Source organism: Hyposmocoma kahamanoa, unplaced genomic scaffold (genome assembly GCF_003589595.1).
Source record: "Hyposmocoma kahamanoa isolate Upper Pololo Valley unplaced genomic scaffold, ASM358959v1 202, whole genome shotgun sequence".
In the NCBI taxonomy this organism is placed as follows: Eukaryota; Metazoa; Arthropoda; class Insecta; order Lepidoptera; family Cosmopterigidae; genus Hyposmocoma; species Hyposmocoma kahamanoa.
In genome coordinates this window covers 17,385,046-17,410,474 of record NW_020653726.1, presented here as the reverse complement: position 1 = coordinate 17,410,474, position 25,429 = coordinate 17,385,046, and the positions used below count along the sequence as shown (strand labels likewise).

General features: G+C 36.9%; 3 protein-coding genes across 5 annotated transcripts; all 3 read left to right on the top strand.

The window, feature by feature from the left end:
- Positions 1-826: 826 nt before the first annotated feature.
- Positions 827-14,232, top strand: LOC113226974 (chitooligosaccharidolytic beta-N-acetylglucosaminidase). Its single transcript, XM_026459822.1, has 10 exons — positions 827-959; positions 3,650-3,771; positions 4,370-4,504; positions 6,549-6,654; positions 7,239-7,414; positions 8,132-8,230; positions 8,945-9,065; positions 10,280-10,372; positions 12,529-12,676; positions 13,858-14,232. Exons 2-10 carry the CDS (start codon positions 3,655-3,657, stop codon positions 13,940-13,942), a joined length of 1,080 nt encoding a protein of 359 aa, XP_026315607.1. The 5' UTR covers positions 827-959; positions 3,650-3,654; the 3' UTR covers positions 13,943-14,232.
- Positions 14,233-18,117: 3,885 nt separating this feature from the next.
- On the top strand, positions 18,118-19,397 carry LOC113227166 (chorion class B protein M2410-like). The gene is made up of 2 exons (XM_026460044.1): positions 18,118-18,215; positions 19,050-19,397. The coding sequence occupies exons 1-2, from the start codon at positions 18,165-18,167 to the stop codon at positions 19,395-19,397; spliced, it is 399 nt and encodes a 132-aa protein (XP_026315829.1). The 5' UTR covers positions 18,118-18,164.
- A 1,141-nt stretch (positions 19,398-20,538) lies between these two features.
- LOC113226975 (transmembrane protein 50A) lies at positions 20,539-25,398 on the top strand. 3 transcript variants are annotated; one of them, XM_026459825.1, is made up of 5 exons: positions 20,539-20,732; positions 21,980-22,108; positions 22,519-22,672; positions 23,575-23,687; positions 25,209-25,398. In XM_026459825.1, exons 1-4 carry the CDS (start codon positions 20,637-20,639, stop codon positions 23,679-23,681), a joined length of 486 nt encoding a protein of 161 aa, XP_026315610.1. In that variant the 5' UTR covers positions 20,539-20,636; the 3' UTR covers positions 23,682-23,687; positions 25,209-25,398. The 3 variants fall into 3 exon arrangements, with proteins under 3 accessions (XP_026315610.1, XP_026315609.1, XP_026315608.1); XM_026459824.1 differs by having other exon boundaries at positions 25,054-25,398; XM_026459823.1 differs by lacking the exon at positions 25,209-25,398 and having other exon boundaries at positions 20,541-20,732; positions 23,575-23,723.
- The last annotated feature ends 31 nt before the right edge of the window (positions 25,399-25,429 follow it).

Genomic DNA, 25,429 nt, shown 5'->3' with positions numbered 1-25,429 from the left:
AGTAAGAAAAACTAAATCTATCAAAATTTACAATAGCAAAGGATATAACTGACTACTAGAAGCCTAAGAAACCCAAATAAAGAATTACAATTAGGTACAAGCCAACCACACCAACCAACTGGGCCCAAACTAGGGAATTCCCTGTATTGTAAGTACCAGAGCAGAGGAAGTCACTCCTAGGCACTACCCAGAACACCCAGACCAGAACCGAATTGAAAAAGTTCTTGTCCTAAATTGGTCCTACCGGGAATCGAATCCTGTTCAACGTCCACAGTGCAAACCGTTGCGCCACCGAGTTGCGCAAGTCGTCAATTTATGTGTTCCAATTTATGCAAGTCGTAAAAATAATACGAATTAAATGAAACAAATTATGTACACGTGAAATTTTATAACTTTCGTATTTAAGCATAAAAAAATTAACGACTATTTTCGTTCGTAGAATCTTTAAGCCTCTTTCTTGAAAAGTTGTAAATTTACAGATGTGGCGTTATTACACAGTGTAGCATAACACTACTATAAATATATAATTCAATGTTCTTTATATGACTTTTTTAATAGAATGTAGAACATGCCACCTAAATAATGCCTATTTACTCTCGTCTGGAAAAGCCCCAAGTTATAACTTTTAAGGAACAAGTCTGCAGGCAAGGAATTCCACTTCATCGCCGTTCGCCATATAAATGTGGAAGTGTAACGTTTCGTACGAATCTTTGGAATATCCACAATATACGGGTGGAACCCAAGTCTACGCCTAGTCCCCCGGTGATGGAAAGGGGAAGGCGGAATTAAATCATCTAATCGCACACTCTCCTTGATATATTATTGTTTATATTATTGTTGTTTCTTCCAGATTGTAAGGGATGTTACGATAAACGATAAACCAGCATACCCCTACAGAGGTCTTCACTTAGATACATCGAGGAATTATGTCACAGTAGATAAGATTAAGAAAACTATTGGTAAGTAGGTGCAGTTGATTTTGTTTGCTCACGAAACCAGGGGTCTGTCACTCGTTCGAGGTTACGCGATGAGTGCCTACCGATGGGTGTATCGTCGTCAGTGCAAGCGCTCAGACAAGTCTTTCATTTAATCGGTTCCGCACGACTGCCACGGCGGGCAACGTTATTTTCACCCCTCTGAGCGCGTGCTTAGGTTTCTTTTTCCTCGTAGTGAGCGTCTGGTCTTATTAGTCATATTTTTTTTAATTTATTTATTTATTTCAGGCAACTAGGACCCATAGATACATACCTTACAGACTAACATACATATAACATAACAATAATACAATAAAACAATAACAGAAATATTAAATAAATACCTTACGGACTAATCATAAATACAATATAACATGATAATATACATATAACACTATTTATTTACACGTATGTACTTCGACGTGTGACGCAACGTGGGTGTCCGGTAGCCGTCCTCGGAAACGCCGGTACATGACACCCTTCGGCCAAAAGTCTTCTCTCATGAAGGTCGACAGGTGTTGAGTTGGTACTCTCACCACAAATGAATTAAAATTCACATTGTGGCGCGACTCCAACCGCTCGACCCTCAGGTTTGCGTTGGCCTTCACTCGCATGTACTCCACAATATCCGCAGACTTGGTGGAGTAATGAAGACGCGACACGTATAACAACGTCGTCGGTACCGCTGGACGCAATAAATGATTCGGGCCAGTCAGGGCGGTGCCACTAAGGTTTCGGCTGGTGTTCTTCTTTTTCTTTTCCACCTTCCGAAAGCCGTCCTCGTCGCACTGATCAACTCGTCTCGGTGGTACTGACGACGCAGCTCCATATTTAGTAGGCTATTAAAGCGTAGGTATTTCCGGTTTTGTATGAGAGTTTTATATCTATTACGTAGTAACTATTAAGTAATCTGTGATGAAACGAAACAAAGGGGAAGATATATAAGAACAAAACTTAATTGCTACGATAAATTTCAATTAATAGAACAGTAATATTTATAAAACGGTTTTGTATTGCACTTGGTAGACCTAACGATATTTAATTTAATTACCATGGGATATTATTATAATTAATAAGTGGTATAACAACGAAACGGCATAATTTCATTGTGTAAAATAAACATTCAGTGTAACAAAATGATGTAATGTTTGGCTATGGATGTAATGAATTAATGAATTGATACTTTGTACGTATTACCAGTATACTGAATTTAATAATATGTTGTTTTGTTTTTACAAGTACATAGTTGAAGCACCTAAGTTAATAAATTAGCAAATATACTTGTTAGTGAATATGGTTTTCATAGCAAAAAGTGATCATGCCTATCGAAATTCTGTATTGGTATTTCGCTGGCCGCAGCCGAGTCACGCTCACTTCGCTCGCTCGACTCAAGTAACAACTCGAAAGTAACAGTTTTCTAAGTTGAATTTTAACGTGCAATTAATAACTTTTTGGTATAAAAACCATATTTTGTTATTATTTTCCTTAAGGTGTGTACAGATTTGCTCGATTTTTTGACGATCGACACGTGTGGTCAAACAAAACGAGTAAACTTCTAAGCAACAGATGATCGACATCGTGATTTTTGTCGATCAACACGGTGATGAGATAAACTCGAGTAAATATGTAAGAAACAGACAATCGACATCGTATTTTTTGTCAATCAACATGTGTGGCCAGACAAAGTCGAGTAAATGTGTACGAAACAGACGATCATATCGCATTTTTTGTATATCGATCGTCATAAAATCAAGCAAATCTTTTCTGTAGGTACTTTTAACTAAATGACTGCCACTGTTCCGTGGCCCGTTCGCTTTCGAATCTAACGGACGTTTCGCTGCGGTCGTTCGTCACACCTAAATTAGACTCTGCTTTCTTTATGTTCGATCTTTGTGTTAATAATTATACAAAGTTTAAGTTCGAAAAAATTAGCTCTCAAATGAAATCTCTGTCACTGTACTGTTGATATGTGGTTTGCCACTGGTTTCGAACACATCATAATCATCAGCACATATAGCAAGCGGCACAGATTTTAATTTACTTCTTAAGTGTCCAGCTTGGCATAATCTTGACCTTGTAACATTAAGACATTTAAAAAGTTTAATTACATAAAGTTGAAAGGGTTGTAACCTTAACTAGCCGTGAACAGGTTCACGGCAATGAAACAGGAAACTTCCGGTCCACAAAATTTATTAAAGAAGTAAAGCTTAAAGAAAGGGCTTTAACAATAAAAAGGTAAATGTAAAAAAACAGGTACAACAGTATAAAACACTCCCTACACTTTATTATTAAGGCACTTACCCCTAAATGGGCCGAGTAACTGAATTACAGATATAGGTACACGAAGGCTGTAGACTTATAAATTATTACACATGATTTAGCTTATGAAATGATTATAAACGTAGTAAAGAATCAAAATTAGCGATTATTCGCGATGGAATTTGGAACAGCTCCGACTGTTGTGGCGGTCGAGCTGGGAGTGACTGTGGTACGAAAACAAAAAGAAAAGTGAGAAAGTGAAGGAAGATGGAACAATTCAAATTTAAAATTTAAATACATGTAAAATAAAAAATGATAGGATACAAGCGGAGAGAGGCGATACAAAGAGGAGAGATGACGGTGTAAGGAGGTCACACCGTCACAAAGTAATACCTTTCATTTCTGTTATTTCCCAGATGCCATGGCTGTGGTGAAGCTGAACACATTCCACTGGCATATTACCGATTCCCACAGTTTTCCATTCGTATCTGAAAGAAGACCTAATCTCGCCAAACTTGGAGCTTACACTCCCAGTAAGGTAATTTGTTTTTATGATACTAAATGATGGGACGAGTAAGTCGTGCACCTGGTGGTAAGCAATATGTCTGAGGGGCACTACCATTGCGTCAGTCATTTCACCAGCAGGTACCTTTCAAAACTGGCACACGTCATTGCTCAGATTACTACTTGGCGGCAGAAATAGGTAAGCTGACAGTGCTTCCTTGGACGAATTCTGATCAAAATTAAAATTATTTGGAAGACTCGAACCGATCGTGGCAGTCGTGATAAATATATGAAGCTCTAGGAGAAGAACAAACAAGAATGACGATTGGCCATAATTGCCACTCATGTACCTATAAGAAATGGCTATCGCAGTTACCGGTCTAATACACAGGAACTTTGGCTGTTGCTGATCTTCTAGATTGTTCTACATCCCCTTTCATTATGAATTACGATATTTGACGGCATGATGCGGGCTAGGTCGTTTTAGCAACCAAGACAGCAAAGCGAATAAAACAATCTAGTTTGTTATTCTGTGAAGTTTGTTTTAAATCAAATCAGCTATTAACTTGTAGGTAATGTTTGTTAAGCCTTATTACTATAAGCTTATTTCTGATCACAGTGTATTTCCAAAGGTATACACAAGGAAGGTAATGGAGGAAATAGTCGAATACGCCCATGCGAGAGGCATTCGCGTGTTGGCCGAGATCGATGCGCCCGCGCACGTCGGCGAGGGCTGGCAGGATACCGGACTCACTGTTTGCTTTAAGGTAACAAACTAGTAACAGTCTATTGTTAAGGCCCATTTAGATGGAAAGACTTTATCGCACGCTTCGTGGCGTAAAATCGTGCGTGACTATCGCAAACAATAATTATGATAATTGCCATAAGATTATCGTATCTAACATTATGATACGATAATCTTATACATACAGGCAAGAACTAAAATCTCGCATACGAGATTCTCAAGCAACTTAATCGCCTCCTCGATTGTTTACACAGAGAAATATAATAGTAAGGAGATTCTTGCTTACGAATTCTCGACTTGTCTAAACTCGATCTTGTCGGACATTTTTTCAAGTTCATATGATTATCGTACAAATCGGGCCGAACATTTTAGTTCAGCGATTACTGCGGTATTGACTATGGATATATTAAAATGGCTCAAAAATCTTGGAACTGCTAATAATATTAAGTTCATTGAAGTTTATAGAAATATATACCTATATTTTATAACTTTTTTTAATTTTAATTTTGTAACAATTTTGCCCAACATTTTTTTCGTTTTCGTTTCATTAATTCTTGTCTTAAAAAGCAGAGAAAATCAATACACCCTCGCGCACTGCACTCATGGTAGCGATTGACTGGCACAAAATCTCGAAATATAGTTTTTGCTTTCAAGTTCTGGTTACACGAAGACGTTCAATATTTAAAGGCAAGGCGATTAGTGTTCACGTGATAATCGCGAATGTTTAGACGACGAAAGTTTTTTATGTTCTCTCGATAATCATATCTTCGAGACAAGAAACTCTCTCCGTCTAAATGGGCTTTTACTGCCGTTTGGACATTAGGACAAAATTGTTGCTGTCTCTTTGGAAATTATAGTACAGCTACAATGCATGTACCATGATGAGTGCTCTGAAGAGCTGTTCAATCTCGTCCCCCCTTCCCCGTTCCTGCTCAGAAGCACGCGTGCTGGCCTTCGTAGTCACCGTTTCACGACCTGCCGCATTCCATCGTGTACTAAAAGGTTCGGTGGCTCCTTTCTCTGCCGCACGGTTGACAAATGGAACTCCCTTCCGGCACATGTCTTCCCTCCCTCTTATGATATGGGGTCCTTCAAACGAGGCTTGAAGAGGCATATTGTAGGCAGGCAGGGTGGAGGTGGCTAGTGCAGTGAGGGTTTCATCGCTGCACTAGGTTCCTTCGCGTTTGGATACCACTTTCCACTTAATATCAGGTGGAGTGGAGTCATTTGCCTGTCATGTATAAAAAAAAAATCTAATATCATAAACCTCCTGGGTTTTAAACTTCTTATTATCGATATTGATGGCATACACTATAATGCTTGCCATCGTAGTGAAAGAATTTGCCAATCGGCGTAGGGTGCGCCAGGCGTATATGCCTGTACCAGTGAAGCGAGAAAATAATCGTTAGTAAATCCGGTCCAACATAAAAAAATCTACCTTAACAATAACTTCTTTTTCCATTGAAAAGGCGCCTTGTGACACTTATTAGCACACAAGATACTACATATATATAACCAGATGGATTTCGAGTTTTCAGCCGCCATTATTAGGTTTTATTCTACTATGGTTTTACAGCGAACTATTGCAAATGTGTGTACTTTCATATGAGCGCCTAGGTTTTCATGAATGAAATAGAAGCCGGGATCCGACCGGCTTGCGTGATAGACCGCGCCCTTTTATTAGATGCCGAGATCCGTCATACTCTGTATTATTGAATATTTTGAACATAAGTTTTTTTAAGAGGCGGGGTAAACGCGCTTTATAAATTTTTTTGGTAACACGTGGAAAATTTTAGGCAAGCCGGTGGGAATCGAGTTATATGGACGCCTCGTCACTGGCCTGTACGTACACGGAAAGGTACATGTGTGATGCGGGGAGGTTTTTCAGGTCTATTGATTTTTTATAATAAACAATATCCGATAGTGGAGAGCACCTACTACCCGTATAGTAGACGAGAAAAAGTTATGTTTTTGTGAGCAGATGATGCCTGTAAAGTTTTATAAACGCGACAATTTGGAAGAAACAAGCTCTGATTATTTTGTATAACATGATTTGCTTTATCCAGGTTGAACCATGGAACGAATACTGCGTGGAACCACCATGCGGTCAGTTCAATCCGATCAAAGAAGAACTGTACGATTATTTGGAAGATCTTTATACAGACATTGCAGGTACGTCTTCGTGCGTATGTATTTAAGATACCGGTGTATTTTATGATACCTTAGTACTATGTATTGAATATAAAAACTTGTCAATTTTGGAAATGTAACTATTTTTTCCGGATCTATTTGTTTTTGCAAACAAACTACGACTGACTGACAGTCTGGGACTGTTGCCGGAATCATGGGACCTGTGAAGAGCTCAAAACGTTGGTTAGTTTGAAAAAAAAAAAAAACAAATATATGTAATTTCTCACAGATGGCGCTATGGCAAAAAAGTCGTTAAAAACTCAAACAAAGAACTGCAACAGGCACAAGGAAAAAGTTCGCGAGGTTCGTTGGTTCGTTACGTAGTTTAGTTGGTATAGCGTTTGGCATGGTTTACTTGGTTCGAATCCCGCCGAATAATAACAAATAAACTTGACTTAGATCCGGAAAAAATATTTTCATTCCCAATGTCCAGAAATCGCGAAAACCTGAGGATGCAATAAAAACTGGACGGTATGAGAAACTAACGTCATTTTTAAATTGAGAAACTTGGGTAGTTGGGTTCTAAGATATGCAAATGAAGATAATACAAAATAATACTTTTACAGAGATATTTAAACCGGATATCTTCCACATTGGAGGTGATGAAGTGAGTGAGAAGTGCTGGAACTCTTCTGATGATATCAAACAGTTTATGGTACAAAGTCGGTGGAACTTGGACAAGGAAGGATTCCTTAACCTGTGGCAGTACTTCCAGAAGAAGGCTGAAGATAAAATCACCAAGGTAATCGTATTCCCTCAGGTGGACTTTCAACTGTTTGTAAATATCATTAAAAAATATTTTACTTTTTGTAATTATCTAAGCTAGTTCAGTTTTAGATTGACATTGATCATATTGTGTATGTAAATATAAAACAACATCAAGATTTATGATACCTGAGATATCTTCCTCAAGAGTTTCAAGTAGGTGTTGATAGACGCACATCTGAGGACTCTTCCGATCGTGTCCTTTTGGTGGTTTCACAAGGCATCAGTGATATTGGCGTAGAATCTTCGAATTCTTTGCACGTAGGGCTTGCTTTATATGCTGAAGTACCTCGACCAGATGACTGTCACAGACGCCATGTACTCTCTGAAACAAAGATTTGCCCACGGTAGCTAACTGGCTAAGATGGTGGTGGGAATTATTATTGACCTGTTTGCATGGGTTTTCTTTCTAAATACTGTGTGACCTAAGGTGTTATTATGATATCTAAGAACGTCCGAATACCACAATACTCTAGTTTCCCGCGATTTTGATCCGAAAAAATAGAGTCATATCCGATGCGTAATAATTGCGAAAACCTAACTACTCGTTAAGAATACCTGCATTTATATATATTCTGTGTTATGCTATGTTGTTGTTGCCTAGTATAAATTTTACGTTCATCTGGACCCCATCTTTTTCGTGCCTTGAAAAACGCTCTGATTTTTTATTTTATTGTAAGATTTTTTGTTACAGGCAGTCGGTTCGAAGCTTCCGCTCATCACATGGAGTAACACGATGACGAATCCTTCATTGATTGAAAAATATTTGAAAAAAGAAGACTATATTATTCAGGTAATGGCAACATGGACTGCCTTTTAATCCTGGCCATATTATTTTCTATTTATGAAAGTTATACAACTAAATGCTGTCTAATACACCAATAGTAACCGTTTTGACGCTTTATGCCAGAAACGCAAAATGCCAAACGGGCAGAATGTCAGATTAGTAGAATGCCAGACTCTCAAAATGTCAAATGTCGCTGCCAGCCTTTCCTCCTGACGCACAAACTAATGTAATTTTTTTTGTTCAAAATTCAAAAGTAAGCACGTTTTTGAAGCTGTAAAGTTAGCAGGTTTCTTTATGATAGGAAGGTCAGTTATTAGTAGTTAAAGTAAACTACATTTTGTTTTTAATAAATAAATAAAACATCAGAACGTCGCTTAATTATTTCAGACGACTGACGTCCACTACTGGACATTGGTCCATGCGTCGTTGAGTAGAGGGGCCTGTTCCTGGCAGCGACATTTGGCAATTTCAGAATGTATTTATGTATTTTGACCGTTTGGCGTTTCTGACATAAAGCGTCAAAACGATAGTAACTTGTGTTATTAATATCAAAGGCCTAACCTGGAACTGTGAAACCGATTCTTATCTTTCGAATTACTGTCGATTATGTGTTATCACTATCAGATTCTCGTTCGAAAGGATTAATTAATCGTCAAAAGCATGGTTTCAGAGTTTTCCTGTTAATCACCAACTTACAGTGTGTTAATTTACTAAATTCAGATGTGGACACCTGGAGCCGACCCGCAAGTCACCGGCCTATTAGAACTGGGCTACCGACTGATCATGTCTAATTACGACGCTCTCTACATGGACTGTGGATTCGCCAGTTGGGTTGGCACAGGTACCTGCCATACGAGCAATGTTATTAGAGCTATCTGCTGTTGTATACATCCCAACACATACACAATATGAGTAGGCCATTAGCAAACTGCGTTATGTGCGTGGCTAAAAAAAGCTATATAAACTAAAATAAAAACAATTATTGTTCCGGAAACGGATTTTTGATTGGTACTTTTTAAATTATCTGAAAATTGTGATAAAAAAGAGATAAACAACATGAAGAAACAAAATGACAATATTAACCTTTTTACTTTATTCCCATTTAACAATTGAACATAGAGAGTTTTGCAACAGTAATCTTAGAATAACTAGTTTTGTAATTAATTGTTCAGAATTAACGTAGCTAGTTTTGCAACAACACTATGATAGCATGGCTAGTTTTGTTATAATAATAGTAAAAAATACAACTTGAATCTAATTTTAATTTTCCTTCAGACTCTTATATCCACGTCGTCAACCATCAATGTACCTTCATTATCTGTCATTTCATCTTCTTCGGTCACATTCGATTGTAGGTACTTGCTCGATAATATGAGTATAGAATTCAAGAATTTCGTATGTAAACCAATAGTCTCCGAAATGTTTGACGATCAAGTTTTTAATAAATTAACACAAGGGACCTCTCGGATGACAAAATAATAAATACTGAACAAAATAATGGATTTTGCACGAGTTTTAGAGCAGCGTTTCCAGGTTGACGACAAAATGGCAACTTCTGAAAGTGTAAAACTAAGAAAGTGAATTTTGCAAAAGTAGTCGACATTTGACACTGATTTGTTCAGAACGTAGGTACCAAGTTTTGGCACTGTACTCCATAATTATACTACTGTATGTGCTCCTGATATAATATTGGCATTATTTGTGTGTAGTGACACCAATGAATTAGGAGCGCAGGTAGTATTTACTAAAATCGGAAAACTATTTAAGTAAATTGTGGTTGCTTATTAAGTCACTATTGGTTAGTTATAGCTATATACTATTTATAATGTGTAACTGTTGTTGACCCCAATAAATTAAAAAAAAAAACCTTATGAGTGTCCTTCTATTTAATTATTTTTCCTTTTTTATTCTGTTTTAAAACGCTGTCCGTTCTTTGCTATGTGTAAAAGTCAAGTATACCGTATTATACTACACAGAGAGTACCAAAACAGGTTTTCTATGCTTTGAAAATAAACGTACCTTTTGTTGTGTGTTTATAAATCTTGTTTGTTGTAGGTCATAATTGGTGCTCCCCGTACATCGGGTGGCAGAAAGTATACGACAGCAGTCCTGCTGTTGTTGCAGGGGATCGTAAAAGTCAAATCCTAGGTAAGTACTTTAAAATCTTTCGAGATAAATTTGTGTCGTTTGGCAATGTGTGGAAAGGTGAGACCCTGCACTGTACAGAAATAAACTTTTATAAATTTTTATGTCCATACCTATAGCCGGTCGTCTCCAGCTACTTGGAATGGACTGTCCTCCAATCTGAACCTCGGCATATACATTGAATTCTTGGCCAAAAATGCAGCCAGGAAGCTTGGCATCCTTTTCAAGGTGAGGCGTTACTTCATACCTGGACGGTTACTTCAGCTGTACCAAGCACAAGTCCGGTCGTGTATGGAGTACTGCTGCCACTTATGGGATGTCTCTGCTAAATACCAACTGGCCACCTTGAATTCAATTGAAAGCGTGCCAAGAGGCTTATAGGTGATTCGGAATTAGTGGAGACGAAGCTGCAGAGTCTTGAACACCGCCGTATAGTTGCCTGCTTATCGGTATTCTATAGGATATATCACGGAGAGTGTGCGATGGAATTGCATAATTTGATTGCGCCTTTCCTTTTTCATCTTTGGGGGATTAGACGTGGGCTGGGATTCCACCCCTATGTGTGTGGACATCCTCAGGATTCGCACGGAGTGTTTCGCTTCGACATTTACATGGCGAGCGGCTAGAGAGTGGAATTCCCTACCTGCGGACTTATTCCCCGAACGCTATAACTTGGACCTTTTTAATGCGAGAGTGAATAAGCATTACTTAGGTGTGCATGCTACGTCGTCCACCGTCATCATCACTTTCCATCAGGTGAGATGGAAGTCAAATGCGCACTTATTTTTTATAAAAAAAAACTTCACCGGGGTTTAAATTTTCATAAGTGATCTTGGATTCCTGGGTGGGCTTGAGGTAAGCGCAGCGCAAACTGATGTTGAGGAGTTTAAATTTACCAATGTGTGTTTTACGCTATTACAATTGAAATAAAGTATAAATTGCAATGCTCTAAGACCATCTCGGAGCATCGCAGAGCATTTCTCTCTGCGGCATTGGAGATCACGTTAGAGGATATAGTGATGGGAGCCGCGTATCTGTTCCCTTCTATGTTCGTATTTGGAATGACCGGATTTGATAGCCTTGTACTGAGGCGTAAACTAATGCTCATAATGCATTACCATGCGGTTTTGAACGGTGGGGTTGACAACTTGACAGTTGTGTCTCGTATGGGTCTGTTTGTCCCAGACCGATATCTGCGTGGTGGTGGTGCTACGCTGCAGAGGCGCGTACGTCCGTTATTCGCGACTCTTCCGTCGCGCACCTGCAGCGGCGCACATGCACCCGCGGTTAGGGCGACCTCTTTGCTTAACCAATTGCTCGCACTGCAGTCGCGTGCCGACGTATTCGGAGACAGTTCGAAGCAATTTTTCAAATATGCCGTATTATTCCTAAATGAATATTTATGTAAAGCAGAATAATAATATAAATTGTATTATATAAATTATTATTATTACATTTCTTTGACTAGCATATAAGTGTTTTGGCTCATGCTGTGAACTTATTATGTAATTATTATAATAAATAAATAAATAAATAAATAAATACGCCGGGATCCGGAGTCATCCGGTGTGCCCGAATACACCGGGGTCTTTCCGACTGCATAGTCGCTAGTGTAGCGGAATGAAATCCGAGCGACCGGAGCGGCATGTCGCAGCAGTCTTAGGGCGCGTTCCCATTATGTCATGACGACAGATAGTCGCGCAGTTTAAAGTGTCGTGACTCGTATGTTTAAATGAAATTGTTTACACATAGAATATAAATATGACGACAGATAATCGCAGCTTCAAACGACTCTGTCATGCAGACGACAAGGCGGCTGCCGTGAACTGATAAATTGTCGTCACGATCTAGTGGGAATAGGGAATAGGACAGTCGTTCCACGATAAAAGAAACGTCCACGACAGATAGTCATGATATGGGAACAGGCTAGACGCGATAGACGTCCAACGATAAATGAAACGTTATGACATAATGTTAACGTGTACTGACGCTCGTGGTGTCGTAATGGATATCCCTTATCAGTGTGCGGTGGAGGGCATACCTACAATTCTCTTCGATGTTTTCCCGTTCGCTGGGTTGCATTGGCCCTGTTTTGGCCGTGTTTGCTCGTCTATTATGATGAAATGAGTTCAACTCGTGACATTTGACTTTTTATATAGGTGGCGAAATAACTTTATGGACGGAACAAGCGGACTCGAGCTCCGTAGACGGGCGATTGTGGCCACGAGCGGCTGCCTTCGCCGAGCGATACTGGGCCGAACCAGAAACAACGTGGGTTGAGGCACAGAACAGGATTCTGAGTATCAGGTTTGTTATACTGATTCATATATCGTTGGGCCAGATGAACAGGGTGTGATGTAGCATTATTTCAGCCGGTATTATTTGGTTCTCCTCACCTGTATGTATTTAAAGCCTACAATATTTAACAGTATTTTCGAATACTTCTTATTCAGTTCCGCAGTTTTGACAAAATCCTGATATTGTTTCGAGAGGTCTATAATGTTATAACCCTTTTGAACATAAAATATTAGTGATTCAAAGTTTTAACTAAACTAGTCATGCTTAATACCTTTGAATGAAAGAAGGAATAATATTCAATTCGATAAAGATTTGAGGAACATAGTAAAAAATACCTCGAAAAATCACTCTATACTGTAGATTATCATAACAATTCAATGAAAAAAAATCCCAAAAAACCTTGAAATAATCGTCTTCGCTTTAGAAATAAATATTTTTAAAATACATTTACCTTATAATGAACACATGCTGTTTTAGTTTTAATACTCTGTTCAACGAACGACGACGTCTTGACGACTACAGCTTCGTGAGTAATACTTAATACGTAAATGCTACCCTGCCTCCCGCGCCATTTCACGTCCGATAGTTATAAGACCTTGTTCATTAGAAAGATCTCGATTTTTTTAATACGATTGCATTTCAAAGTAAAGAGTCCAAGTTTTTGAGTATTTTAGTATTTTTATCCAAAGCAACGATCCGATGGTTGTGCTTATGGTCGGGGAGCTTTAGGACGTGGCTTTTACGAAATGCAGTAGCAATAGAGTTTTTTGTGAAAGAGCTCGTTCAGGGAAGTGCCTACTGTCACCATATCTATTTCTGCCACCAAGCAGTAATGAGAGTATTACAGTGTTTCGGGTTTCTGGTGAAATTACAGGCACGTGGGACTTTTCGAGTTTCAGGGTGACAGGGTGGTGCCTTTCTGGTCTTTTGCGAATTAAAGCTCTACTGCAACTGTTACGGGTAGGCGCGTCGTGTGGCCACTTGATGTCGTAAAAAAAATAAGTTGACAAGTCCCAAGTATGTAGTTACAGTTGAATGGATACCTATAATATGTGAGTTAGATTTTTAACCATAGAACGTGAACTCATAGAAATGACAGGGGAATCAAAACTAGTGATAATTAGGTAGATATATTGTTTTTTTTTTGCAGAATAAGTAGATTCGTAATTAATTCTATATTAAATTTGCAGAGAACGCCTGGTCCGTATGGGAGTGGAAGCAGATTCTTTGCAACCCGAATGGTGCTACCAGAACGAAGGAAAATGCAAGACCTAAGCCAGTCTTGACTTGTTTACTTCACTGTACACATTTAGCTAGTGAATTAATTAACATATCGCCGCTTTTCGAGAAAAAAAACCCAAATTAAAATAATACATTATTTAAATTATTACACAACCGTATTCGCCATATGCGCTACATTTTATTGTGAAAAAGATACAGAGTTTTCCCTTGGCTAAAACAACCAAGCGACAGTATTTCCGCGTTAGACATCAAAGTTCGAATTGATTGATAATTATTATGATAAGTACCACGACAATTATCGTGAATATATATATATATATCTGGATAATTATTCCTGATGTTTATAAAATTTTTTTTCAAACACGTTTGGGTAAGTCTCGGTTACAAACACAAGACACGACATTTTTGTGTTCCAATTAATGTTTATTTATTTATTTAAACTTTATTGCACACAAAACAGTACAAATGGCGAACTAATGGGATATAGTTGAGACTGCAACATGAAATCGCGGAATAATTGCTTGAAAGCTAACTTATTCGGCGCTTTCTGAATATGGGGCGGCAGAGCGTTCCAGAGTCGTATTACCTGAAGAGTAAATTTTATAAGTGTCAAAAATATTATCATCAAGATATATTAAAACAATTATTGTGGTAATTATCATAATTATTATCGGATAATTGTCATGATAGTTATTGAAGAAAATAAATTACTTGATAATTTCGAACCCCTCGGATTATTAAACCATCTTCCTGGTGAAGACTGATGTTTCAGAGATACGCCTTTATTCTAGAAAACTATCGATATGTTACTTTATAGTAAAACAAGAATCGCAGTCATTCATTATATATGCTTTATGCAAATGGTTTACTAATAGTTCTTGTGGTAAATTTCAATCATGTACGGATGGTCACAGAGATACATACAGTCTTTTTCATTATGGTATTGATCAAATGCATTGTGGAAGTTTGTATAATTCCATGGATACTTACCGTGCCGTGCATTAATGATTATGTATAGAAAAAAAATGAACAATAAAAGCACAATGAAAAATAAACACATCACTAATTTTATTGCCGCCACTAAGACCAAGAGTACCTAAGGAATTTTTGAACATAGAACGATGTTTCTTTTTTATAATAACTATTTAAATGCGTAACTTTTCCTAATATAATGTTTATAATGTTTTTTATAATAAAATTTTACTCATTTTACTTACGCCGCTTTATTTCGATTTTAATTTATTTAAATGTAATATATAGGTACTTATATTGCGTTTCGTTAAACTTGTGAAGAAAAACTAAGAAATACGTACACCGCAATTTAAGAAATAAAAAAATATAAAATAGTAATAACGAACACACTCAGCACTACGGAAACCCTGTATCGCAGGAGCGATGAACATTCACATAGACAACCACAAATTACACCCAAACTCACGAGAGAAATAAATCTAGGCCATACAAATATTTCTCTCGGCCCGTTAATCGAACCCGGGACCTCCGCGTGGCAGTCCAGCATGGTAACCTGGCGTTTTTACCAATAGTTGACTTTAGAAATGTATAAATTTATTAATACAGATCCTATCAAGCTGTAGAAATGAGTATCCGTAGATTTATTACAAGTCAATAATATTGACATTTGTCAATTCAGCGCAAAAGTAATAGCGTTATAAAATGAGCTAATATTCAGAAAAAATCGCTGTATTGTACAACATTACTTTGATCAAATCGGCAATGCTTCGCAGACTTGTGAAAAAAGTTGTGGTGTTTATGGTGACGGCGCTTTATCAAAATCAGTAACTCGTAAATGGTTTGCTAGTTTTCGTTCTGCACATTTCAGTGCTAAAGACGCGTCGTGCTCTTGTCAACCAATTGTTGAAAAAGTCGATGGAATCCCTTAAACAATTCAAGAAGACTTTATTTCATCTTATGACATCGCTGCAGAACTAAACATTAACCAAAAAAAGTTTTACGGCATTTGCATAAAGCTGGACACCAAATAGAAACTCGATATTTTGGTACCTCATGAATATAACTTTGGGGAATTTATCGCTCCCCTAACGAACAATAAAACGGCCTCGTGAACTTCGTGAATGGCGATATAATTATAAAGTTTCGTGGTTTTTACAAAAAGCTTTTTATCAAATCGGGCAAATAATTTGCAATCGCTGACATGACCATTTACGTAACTGTAAACTGTCAAACATTTACGGCAAGTGTGACACTCTCCTTGGCGACTCTCGTCCAAAGAGTCTGCCACAGCCAGCCGGTGATAATAGGCGGCGTCTAAAGCCGCCACACCTCCCCCACGGAGTGAAGAAACCGAACTTAAAAACAAAAAATACAGTGAACAATTTTATGGACTGAATTAACACCTGCGAATCGCTGCTGTAACGAAACGAAAGTGAGCCATTTTTGAAGAGATTGATAACGGGCAATGCAAAGTGATTGACACATGACAATAATGTGGAAAAAAATCTTCAACGGATTCGGATTGACGCCATGCAAGGTAATGGTTTGTGTTTGGTGGCACTGGAAGAGAATCGTGCATTATGAGCTTCTCCAACCTGGTAAGACCATTGCTTCCACCTCTACTGTCAACAACTGGGGGTCTACTCTAGATCTCCGTCCGACATCCATCCGAAACAATTACTGCCAAATAAGCAATACTTGTCGAGTTCTTAGGTTTTCGCGATTGTTACACATAGGAAATGAAACTATTTTTCCGGATTTAAATCGCGTATATTTGTTTTTTCAAACAAACCGACGTTTCGGGCCCTTTACAGGTCACGGTTGACTCAACCGTGACCATGGGATTTAAACGCGATTTAACGCGATTTAAATCCGGAAAAATAGTTTCATTTCCTAAGCAATACTTGAACAAATGAAAAGACGCGTGATGCGAATGAAGCCTCATACTGGATACTTGTACGATTAATGAGTGTGCAATTGAAGTAAAGCGGCCAGAGTTGGCCAACAGGAACGGTGTTATTTTCCATCAAGACAATGCACACATTTTTATTAATTTGGCAAAAATTTACAGAGCTTGGCTGGAATGTTTTGATGCATCCATCTTACAGGTCGGACCTTGCCCCGTCCCACTACCATTTGTTTCGCTCTCTACAGAACTCTCTTAACGGTGTGAAGCTGTCTTCAAAAGAGGCCTGTGGAAGTCATTGGTTCAGTTTTTCGCCCAGAAATCCCAGAAGTTTTACACTGATGTCATAATTGTTTTACCAGAAAAATGACAAAATGTGATCGATCAAAACAGCATATATGTATATATAGTTTAATTACAATATGAGAAAAATGTGTTAATAAGTTAATGAAAAAACTGCACGTACTTTTTCCTTGACCCAATATTAGTCATGTTTATAATATTTAAATAGGTAAATGAATAAGAATGCCACAAAAAATATAATATATATTTTTAAACTATTATTAGTTTATTTTCATAATATACAGGTAAGGTACAGTCAAGAGCATGTCAAGCTTGACACTTTTTACTTTGGACCGTTCTTATCGTAAGCGGCATAGAGTTGGATTTAAATCTTAAGTGTCAAGCTTGACGTGCTCTTGACCCTGTACAATAAAAACTTAAATACTAGAAAATTTTCACGATAGAAAAGAAAACACAAACTTGCCTCGAAATTTTACAAAAAAGCCGATGTATTAAATAGGTGCTTTACAATATACCAATGACTTTTTTTTTTATATCAACTGGACTAAACAGAACACGTATATTATACGATATACATTTTTCAAATAGCTTTAATTTCGTTTGTAAAAAAAATGAATTCGGCCCAAGCAAAATGTACCGTAATGTAAAACCGTATTAGTACGGGAAAAAATTTAAATCGATAAAAAACAGCATTATTTTATTTATTGTTTTTACTGTGTTCCGTGAAATGTGTCAGTGTGTGCATTTACACTGATACCCTCCGATATTGCTTTCTAAGAAAAATAATTCCGTGTTACGCATTCATTTACATAACAATACGTGTTAGATTCTAGACACCGTATGCACGTAATATTATTGACTTAATCGTTGATATTTATTGCACAACAAGTACGCAAACTCGCTATCTAGGTAGGTAAGTAAAGGTTTCAGTATGTTGAGTAAATTTTGTAATTTAAACTTAAGACATTTGATATAGAAATGGTATAAAATGTGGTGTTGCTAAAATAATTTATAATAAACCAATTAAGAAGCCACACAAGTTTAACAGCACGTAGAAACATATAAACAATTATAATGGCGTTTAAACTGATTTTTCAACTTTGTGTGTCCGTTTTTGTCCTCAAGGTAAGATTTGTTTTAGTGTTGCAGTACGTACCAGAATTATTTATATTATTTTGTATTTAATTAGTTAATTAGATTGTTTTTGTGGATAATTTTAACAATTTTATCATTTAAAATTTCGAGTAGTATATTAACGTGAAATATTAAATAATATTAAATAACTCGAATATTAAACAATACTTGATAATAACATTCTAAAATACCTGTTTAAATAATAAAATATGCCACAGAAATTGGGCAGAGAAAACTAGGCCCGGAACTTAAAATAATAACGCACAGAATGATAGTTTCATATCAAACGAACTGTCACAAGTGAGGCAAAAATCAAATTCATGTAGACTAGTTTTAGTAGTAGGTTAATTTTCGGTTTTAGTCAATATTTATATAAAAATACAAGTTGAAACGCGTTACTTCCTTGTGGAATGTGATGTTAGTATCTATATTATGTTTGTCTGACGTATTTTTACACTCATTTACAGCACATTTCGTCATTTTTAGCTAAAATTCTTGATCTGTTCGCAGTGCAAGTTGACCTTGAGCACTGACGGCCCGCCCGCTCGTGTAGGCCCATTGGGCGCGCTTCAATTTACCTCACTTAGCGTGTGCGTACTAGGTTTCTATGCGTTATTATTCTAAGGCCCGGAATTTAATAATTTATTTTATTTTGTGCTACTGAAGTTTATTTTGTGTTGTCTTTGATAAAAAAAAATGAATCCAGTGTTATTTCAATGAACAATTTTTCAGTTCGTCTTAAGTCATAATTTTATTTTCAATTTACTAAAGTAGCTACTTTAATGATGGTAAAAGCTCAATTCCATTTCTTATATATTTTTACAGGCAGTTCTATCACAATGCATCCCCTCACTAGGAACAAAAAATCCATCTAATCTATGGGCTTCTGCACCATTCGCGGGAAATCGAGGTGTTCCCATGGTTGTACCATCAGCACCAATAGAAGTTTCCATATCCTCTGACAACCTGATAATAGATGGATACATTGACGTCACAGGAACCATGCCGTTTTATAGTGCGGTAGTAGTAGAGGGTACTGTCCCAAATGCTGGAGGAGCGTCAGCGTTTTATGAATGCGGTAACGGTAATATTGGCATTGAACCAGGTACTGGTATGGGTGCGGGATACAAACCCACGTTAGGTTTTAATGAATTGGGATGTGGACGTGTTTGAAGTATAGTTAATAAATGTTTTGTGAAAAGATAACCAGTTTATGATTTATTTTACCTTGCGTGAACTGCTTGACAAAAATAATAATAATAACGAAACTCAGAACTAGAACCTGCACTTCTTGGACACGGGGGCCGCGGGGGGCCCCGATGGCGCCGACGCGACCGCCCCGTGCTGGTGGTGATGGCACTAAGTAATTCCATAAAAAAAATAAAAGACGGTTGTCTAAGGCGCCTTCAAATTAAATTTTCACTTATGCTCTTAAAGTTCGTATTTACGCTGGGTATAGGCTGCATAAAATAGGGTTTTATGCTCTAGTCATTGACTTACAAATAAATGGACGACGGGTCTAATACAAAAAACCACGAAAAAAATGTCCCAAGTCAACCTATTCGAAATTTAAATTGTTATGTCATCGCAGTATCGCGCTGTCCGTAGAACAAATGAAGACTAAAGCGGAGTGTCGCGCTCTGTATACGATTTTAGCGCCTTACAAGTGCGGACACTTTTTAGCGCGGACCCGACGTCAATATAATTGTAAGTCAATGGCTCTAGTGCATAAAATATGATTTTATGCTCTAGTGCATAAAATAAAAAAAACATCACATTAAATATGTCTAATTGTTATAATTTTACATTCAATTTCAATTAAATAATCGTTTATTTGTAATATTGCTGTTTAATTTCCTTGCAATCGAAGTGAAAAGCAGAGTGTAAAACTCGTTCATAAACTCTTTTTACTCTCGACCGGGTATAGTCGTTTCGGGTAATGACACGTTTTATGCATTTGTTGTATAATCTACTATTTTTTATTTAGATTATTCGCTTATAGAACCGCTACAGCCGCGTCTCTACTAATTTCCATACAATATTTGGTTGCAGCGCCAATGTTTGTATTATCTAAAATGACTGTAGCGCTACAGACGCGCGGCCACAGTTGCGCCACTACAGTGCTCTACAAGCCGTAGTATCTCTTATTAGTTTGTGCTACAAGCGTTTAATTTTAAGGCACCATAACATAAAGTAACTGGTAGTTTTGTTTGGTAATATTTGTACAGTAAAAAAATGGTAATTTTCGCGATGGTAGTTTTTATCAACGAATGGTAGAAGTTGGTAACACAAAATTTCAAAACGCCATTGTCACCGGATTAGAGTTTGAGGCTTTTATTTACAATCACATTTCGTTTCATTGAAAAAATAGAAAAATACTGAGCCTAATCGCGGCGTGAATCTCTATTAAACATGAATTGTTTCGAAAACGTTACGATGCCCAGCTGTGTGTGGTTTGAGAGTGGCGAGAAACGGAATATTGTGTCGTCTATATTTGCTGGCATTTTGGTTTGTACTCTTGTGTTTTGATGATGAATCACTACTTATTTTTCTTCTTTATTTGATAAGGATTGTTTATCATACGATATACCTTCATGAATTATATTCCAAAGCATTTAGGAAATGTTGGACAGTTCATGTCAACTACAAAATGAGTATTTCAACATATCCTTTGCTTTGTGCAATGACGAGGCTTAGTCTGCCTTCGAATAGGCAATGTTTTGCAGGAAATATTGGTTTCTAATAATCAGTTTACTATAAATTACTTGAATTTTTTGATGACATTCTTTTATCAAACAATGATGTGTAAGTTAATGGATAAAGATTAGCAAAAGAAGTAGGCAATGTAATGTCGTAGAACCTTACTGCAGCAGTGTCATGCCAAGACTTTCAAAGACAGCTAGGTAGCTTCTCTGGTGTTGTAAATGTCCATGATAGAGGATGTCCACTTACCTTCACGTGGTTGGTCTGTTTATTTACCGCCTACTTTACATTGAAATAAAAATTCTTGAAAAACTTCAATAATATAAGAAATATATTACATTTTCACAACTTGAATGTAGGACTTTAGAATAGTTGATATTGAAATATAATCAAAGGGCTATGAGCGAGGGTGTGGGGAGGAGTCTCTGTGAGGTTTCGAATTTAGGATGATAATAGTTTTTTGAAATATAAAATTTTGGATATTTGAAAAAAGAACTTGAAAATTTTGCCACTAAATACATGCAGAGGGTAGTTGAAATTTTGAGACGGGCCGATACGGGTATTTTAGTTCGAGATTCGTATAATTTCGCGTTTTAATCTTCGATTAAGGCACAATAGCACTATCCTATTCCACTTTAAACTAGATTTCACAAAATAATTGAAAGTCAAAATAAAAACGACACTTTTCCCTCCAAAAGGTCCAGAGCGAATCGCACACAATAGTTAGGTGGTGTGTTGCCAGTTGAGCCCATACTGCCTCTATCATCACCCATTAAAGTGTACCAAAGAGATTTAAATTGGTAGCAACTCTTTTATTAGCAGACAACTGAGATTTATATAAATGTTATTACAGAATTAAAATTATGTTTATATTTTACCAGGGATTTTGTAACGTTTGTTAAGTGCCATAATCTTTGGCCTACATTCCTCTCTGAAATGGTCTATAGAAGACTATTGGGGCTTAATAATAAAATATCGGCCTGCTAATAACATTTAGGATGTAGAATTCTTTAATATACCTAGTAATTTATAGACTATTTGTTGTTGTTCAGTTCTTTACAGGATGGTGGTTCATCATTGATTCATCAGCTGTGCATGGTGATTTGCCCAAAGCAGCTCATGTGTGCGGTGTGTTTGCCACTCTGTCACTTATTATGGTCAACTCAGTCTCAAATGCACAAGTGAGTACTTTAAATTTATTGTTTACATTTATAAACAAAGATAAATGAACAAACAAAGAACAAAACAAACATCTACAAAATGACTGAGTAAAATATGTACGACAGGAGCACAGGGAGTGTAGATCCAGCATCTTAGAGAGAAACTGAATCAATGTGATTGATAACATTGCATTGTGAACTGACTAGCAAAGTCAGCTCCTACTCCTTTATGTTTAAATATAAATAAAGTTTATTATTACAAGTTTAAATTGAATTAAATCTATCATAAGTTTATGATATCATAAAACCTAATATGGTACAGTTATATTTAGTAAAATTTGTATTATAATAAGTATCAATAAACTGTATTGTTACTGCACAAAAGGAATGACTAACCAAGCTCCTATAGACATTTGGCATAATTTGTCCAGGTGCGTGGTGAGACGTACACAGGCGGTTGTATGGGACCCCGCGGAGCGCGACTCTGGCTGTTCCTAGGCTTCGTTGTTGGCTTCGCATCTCTCATCGCTGCCTGCTGGATCCTCTTCGCCAACTATGTCAACAATCCTAATAATAAACCTGAGGGTAAGGTTCATGCATCACTGGACGTGTTGCAGTTGTACACACGTTATTCTATGGTAGCTGAAAAGGTACCACCAGCTGAGTGAGAAGCATCATAAGCAGTGATTGGATATTCAGGTGCCATTCTGAATAAATGTCTATATATTTCTATGACTTTAATCCTGTTATTACAAAATAATATATACCCAATTTCATATCACTTCTTGTAAGAATGTTTTGTAATTTAATGGAATATGTAATGTATACAAACTTACTTTTAAGATGGTATATGCACTGATTCTATACTGTTAGCTTCAGTAAAAAAAATATGTTATTTTCATTACTTCAGTTCTATGTAAAAGTGTTATTTACACATGTGATAAGTGCCCGCTACCTCAGTCCCCTGATCATCCCTTAAGTTATCACGTCACGCGCGTAGGCCGTCCAGGGCGTCCAGGTCCTTTCGATGTAAATTGATTTCTGTATTCCTTATTAAACAATTGTTAAAATGGTGTCTAAATTCAAAGTACATAACATATAGGTACCTAAATTTATGTATATTATGAATCAGTGTAATAATAAATAAATATTAGACAACATCACATATGTTGCTTTGATCCCGAAGTAAGTAAGTAAAACACTTGTGATATGGAAATCGAAACAACGACGGCACCACAAACATCCAGACCCGAGACAATCGGCCAGGTATCGAATACGGGTCTTCAGAGACGGCGACACCATGACAACCGGTGTGCGAGCTACTCGACCACCGAGGTCATCGAATTCCAGTAGTGCAATAAAATAAAACTGGTGTAATTACAATGATCAGCATCGCCGATTTTCGACTTAGTCTGCACTTACATTAATTGTAAACTCATTGTTGCAGTCTTTATTATTTTCTCACATCGTATCGTATTTATTTCCAGATCAGCACTTCACTTGGACAGGGGTAAGCCTGTTCCTACAGAACGCCTTCATCTTCGCTGCTTCACTTGTGTTCAAGTTCGGACGCGCCGAGGACCTCTGGGGTTAAGCTAGTGTAAGTTTCACCTCAGAATAGTATTGATACTACGTACAGTGTGGCCATACCCTACCTCTCCCTAGAAGTGACCACGCCTGGCTCTATGTCACACCAGTAATATTCGGTTATTTATTTTACCGATCTCAATTCAAGTGGCCAAAGCATGATGAACACACTTTCTGTTCCTTAATAATTGAAATGCGGGGAATGACAATATTTTCTTACTTAGTTAGAAAGAAACCTTTATTCAGCTATTTACAATAATAATTTGATTAAAACAAAATTTCAAAGTAGTTTCATTGGTTTCCGTTGGTAGATTTTATCACGCAATCAAAGAACAAAGTTCATACAGTGTGTATCGTGCTTTAGCTAGAGCATACTACATCTCTCAAATATGATTGATTAAGGTACATCTAGACGAAAATTATCTGCTATAGAGTACAGAGCACGCTTCTTTGAGTGCATGGGGTGTGGCCATGGTCTACAACTCAGCGCAGAGTGTAGCCATAGGACAGTCTGTTATGCTTTATACATACAAATGTAGGCTTATACTCAAAATCTGTTACTTTGTTAAACACATTGCATAATTTCACTTGTTAAATTTATGTGTAATAATTTATTCTGAAAATGATACCATAAGGGTTATTTTCTTAAGCTTTTTAAATCGCGATTCAAGGCGCTTTTGTTTAGTTTATAAATTATTCTGTACATATTAATGGCATTGATTAAAATGCTACTCTTTGGGATATTAGCTTAGCGTCATATTTCCATTTCCCTCTATTAGAGATAACTATTTTGTCATAAAGTTGATGTCTTAAAAAATTGTTCAAATTGAGGTGAATATCTATTGCGGGATACAAAGCTGTCATACTGGCTATATTAAAGGTATTACTTTCTAAGTTTATTATTTCAAATATTTCGATTGAACGACTTGAATCAAAGGCCATGAAAAAAATTTATTAAAAACCAATTTCATATTTGCTTTCAAGATGTATATGATAAAAATCGTGAACGAAATTTAGAAGAGATTATGTTGTCCATATTTTTTTTGACTTTTATTAATGGTGAACTTCTTGACAATTGGCTCAAGTGCAAAGTACCGACAATCGTAAAATGTGTTATTAAAAATTAGTCGTATCTTATATTAAAGACCTTAGATGAATTTCCCTTGTTTGGTCGTCTGTCGTGACTTATTAATATTGAAATATTGGGTAGAGTTCATGTAGGCATACAGGGTGCTAAGCAAATTAAGTACGGAATGTTTTAGAGTTAATTATTTACCTCATTATAAATGATGAATATAATAAGTCTATATTAGTTTTTCAACAAATTTCTTTAGATTAGATTGGTAGTCCCATTACTTCTATTCAAGTTTTGATTATAGTGACCCTCCCTATCAACCTCTTGGTTATACGGCAAGGACACTATAACCTGTGCAAGCACGCTGACCTTACAAGGTCAGGCCCTGACCCCAGATTAGCCCATGGACAGGGTTGTTACGGACTTCATCCAGTTCTCAGGACCCTTCCTATTTTCCAGATAAGCACCGGAGCTGTTACCACCGTTGAATCTAAATAAGAAACTGTGTATGGATAGAATAAATTCGTTTTATTTACGTTAAAGTAAAATTTAAATATAAATAGTTTTTGAATTTTATTTTAAATTGATCCTTCAGATCAACAACATACAACTCTAAAATTATCTGTACTCAATTTATTAGCACCTAATATTTTTTGTTATAATATTACGTGACGGGACGA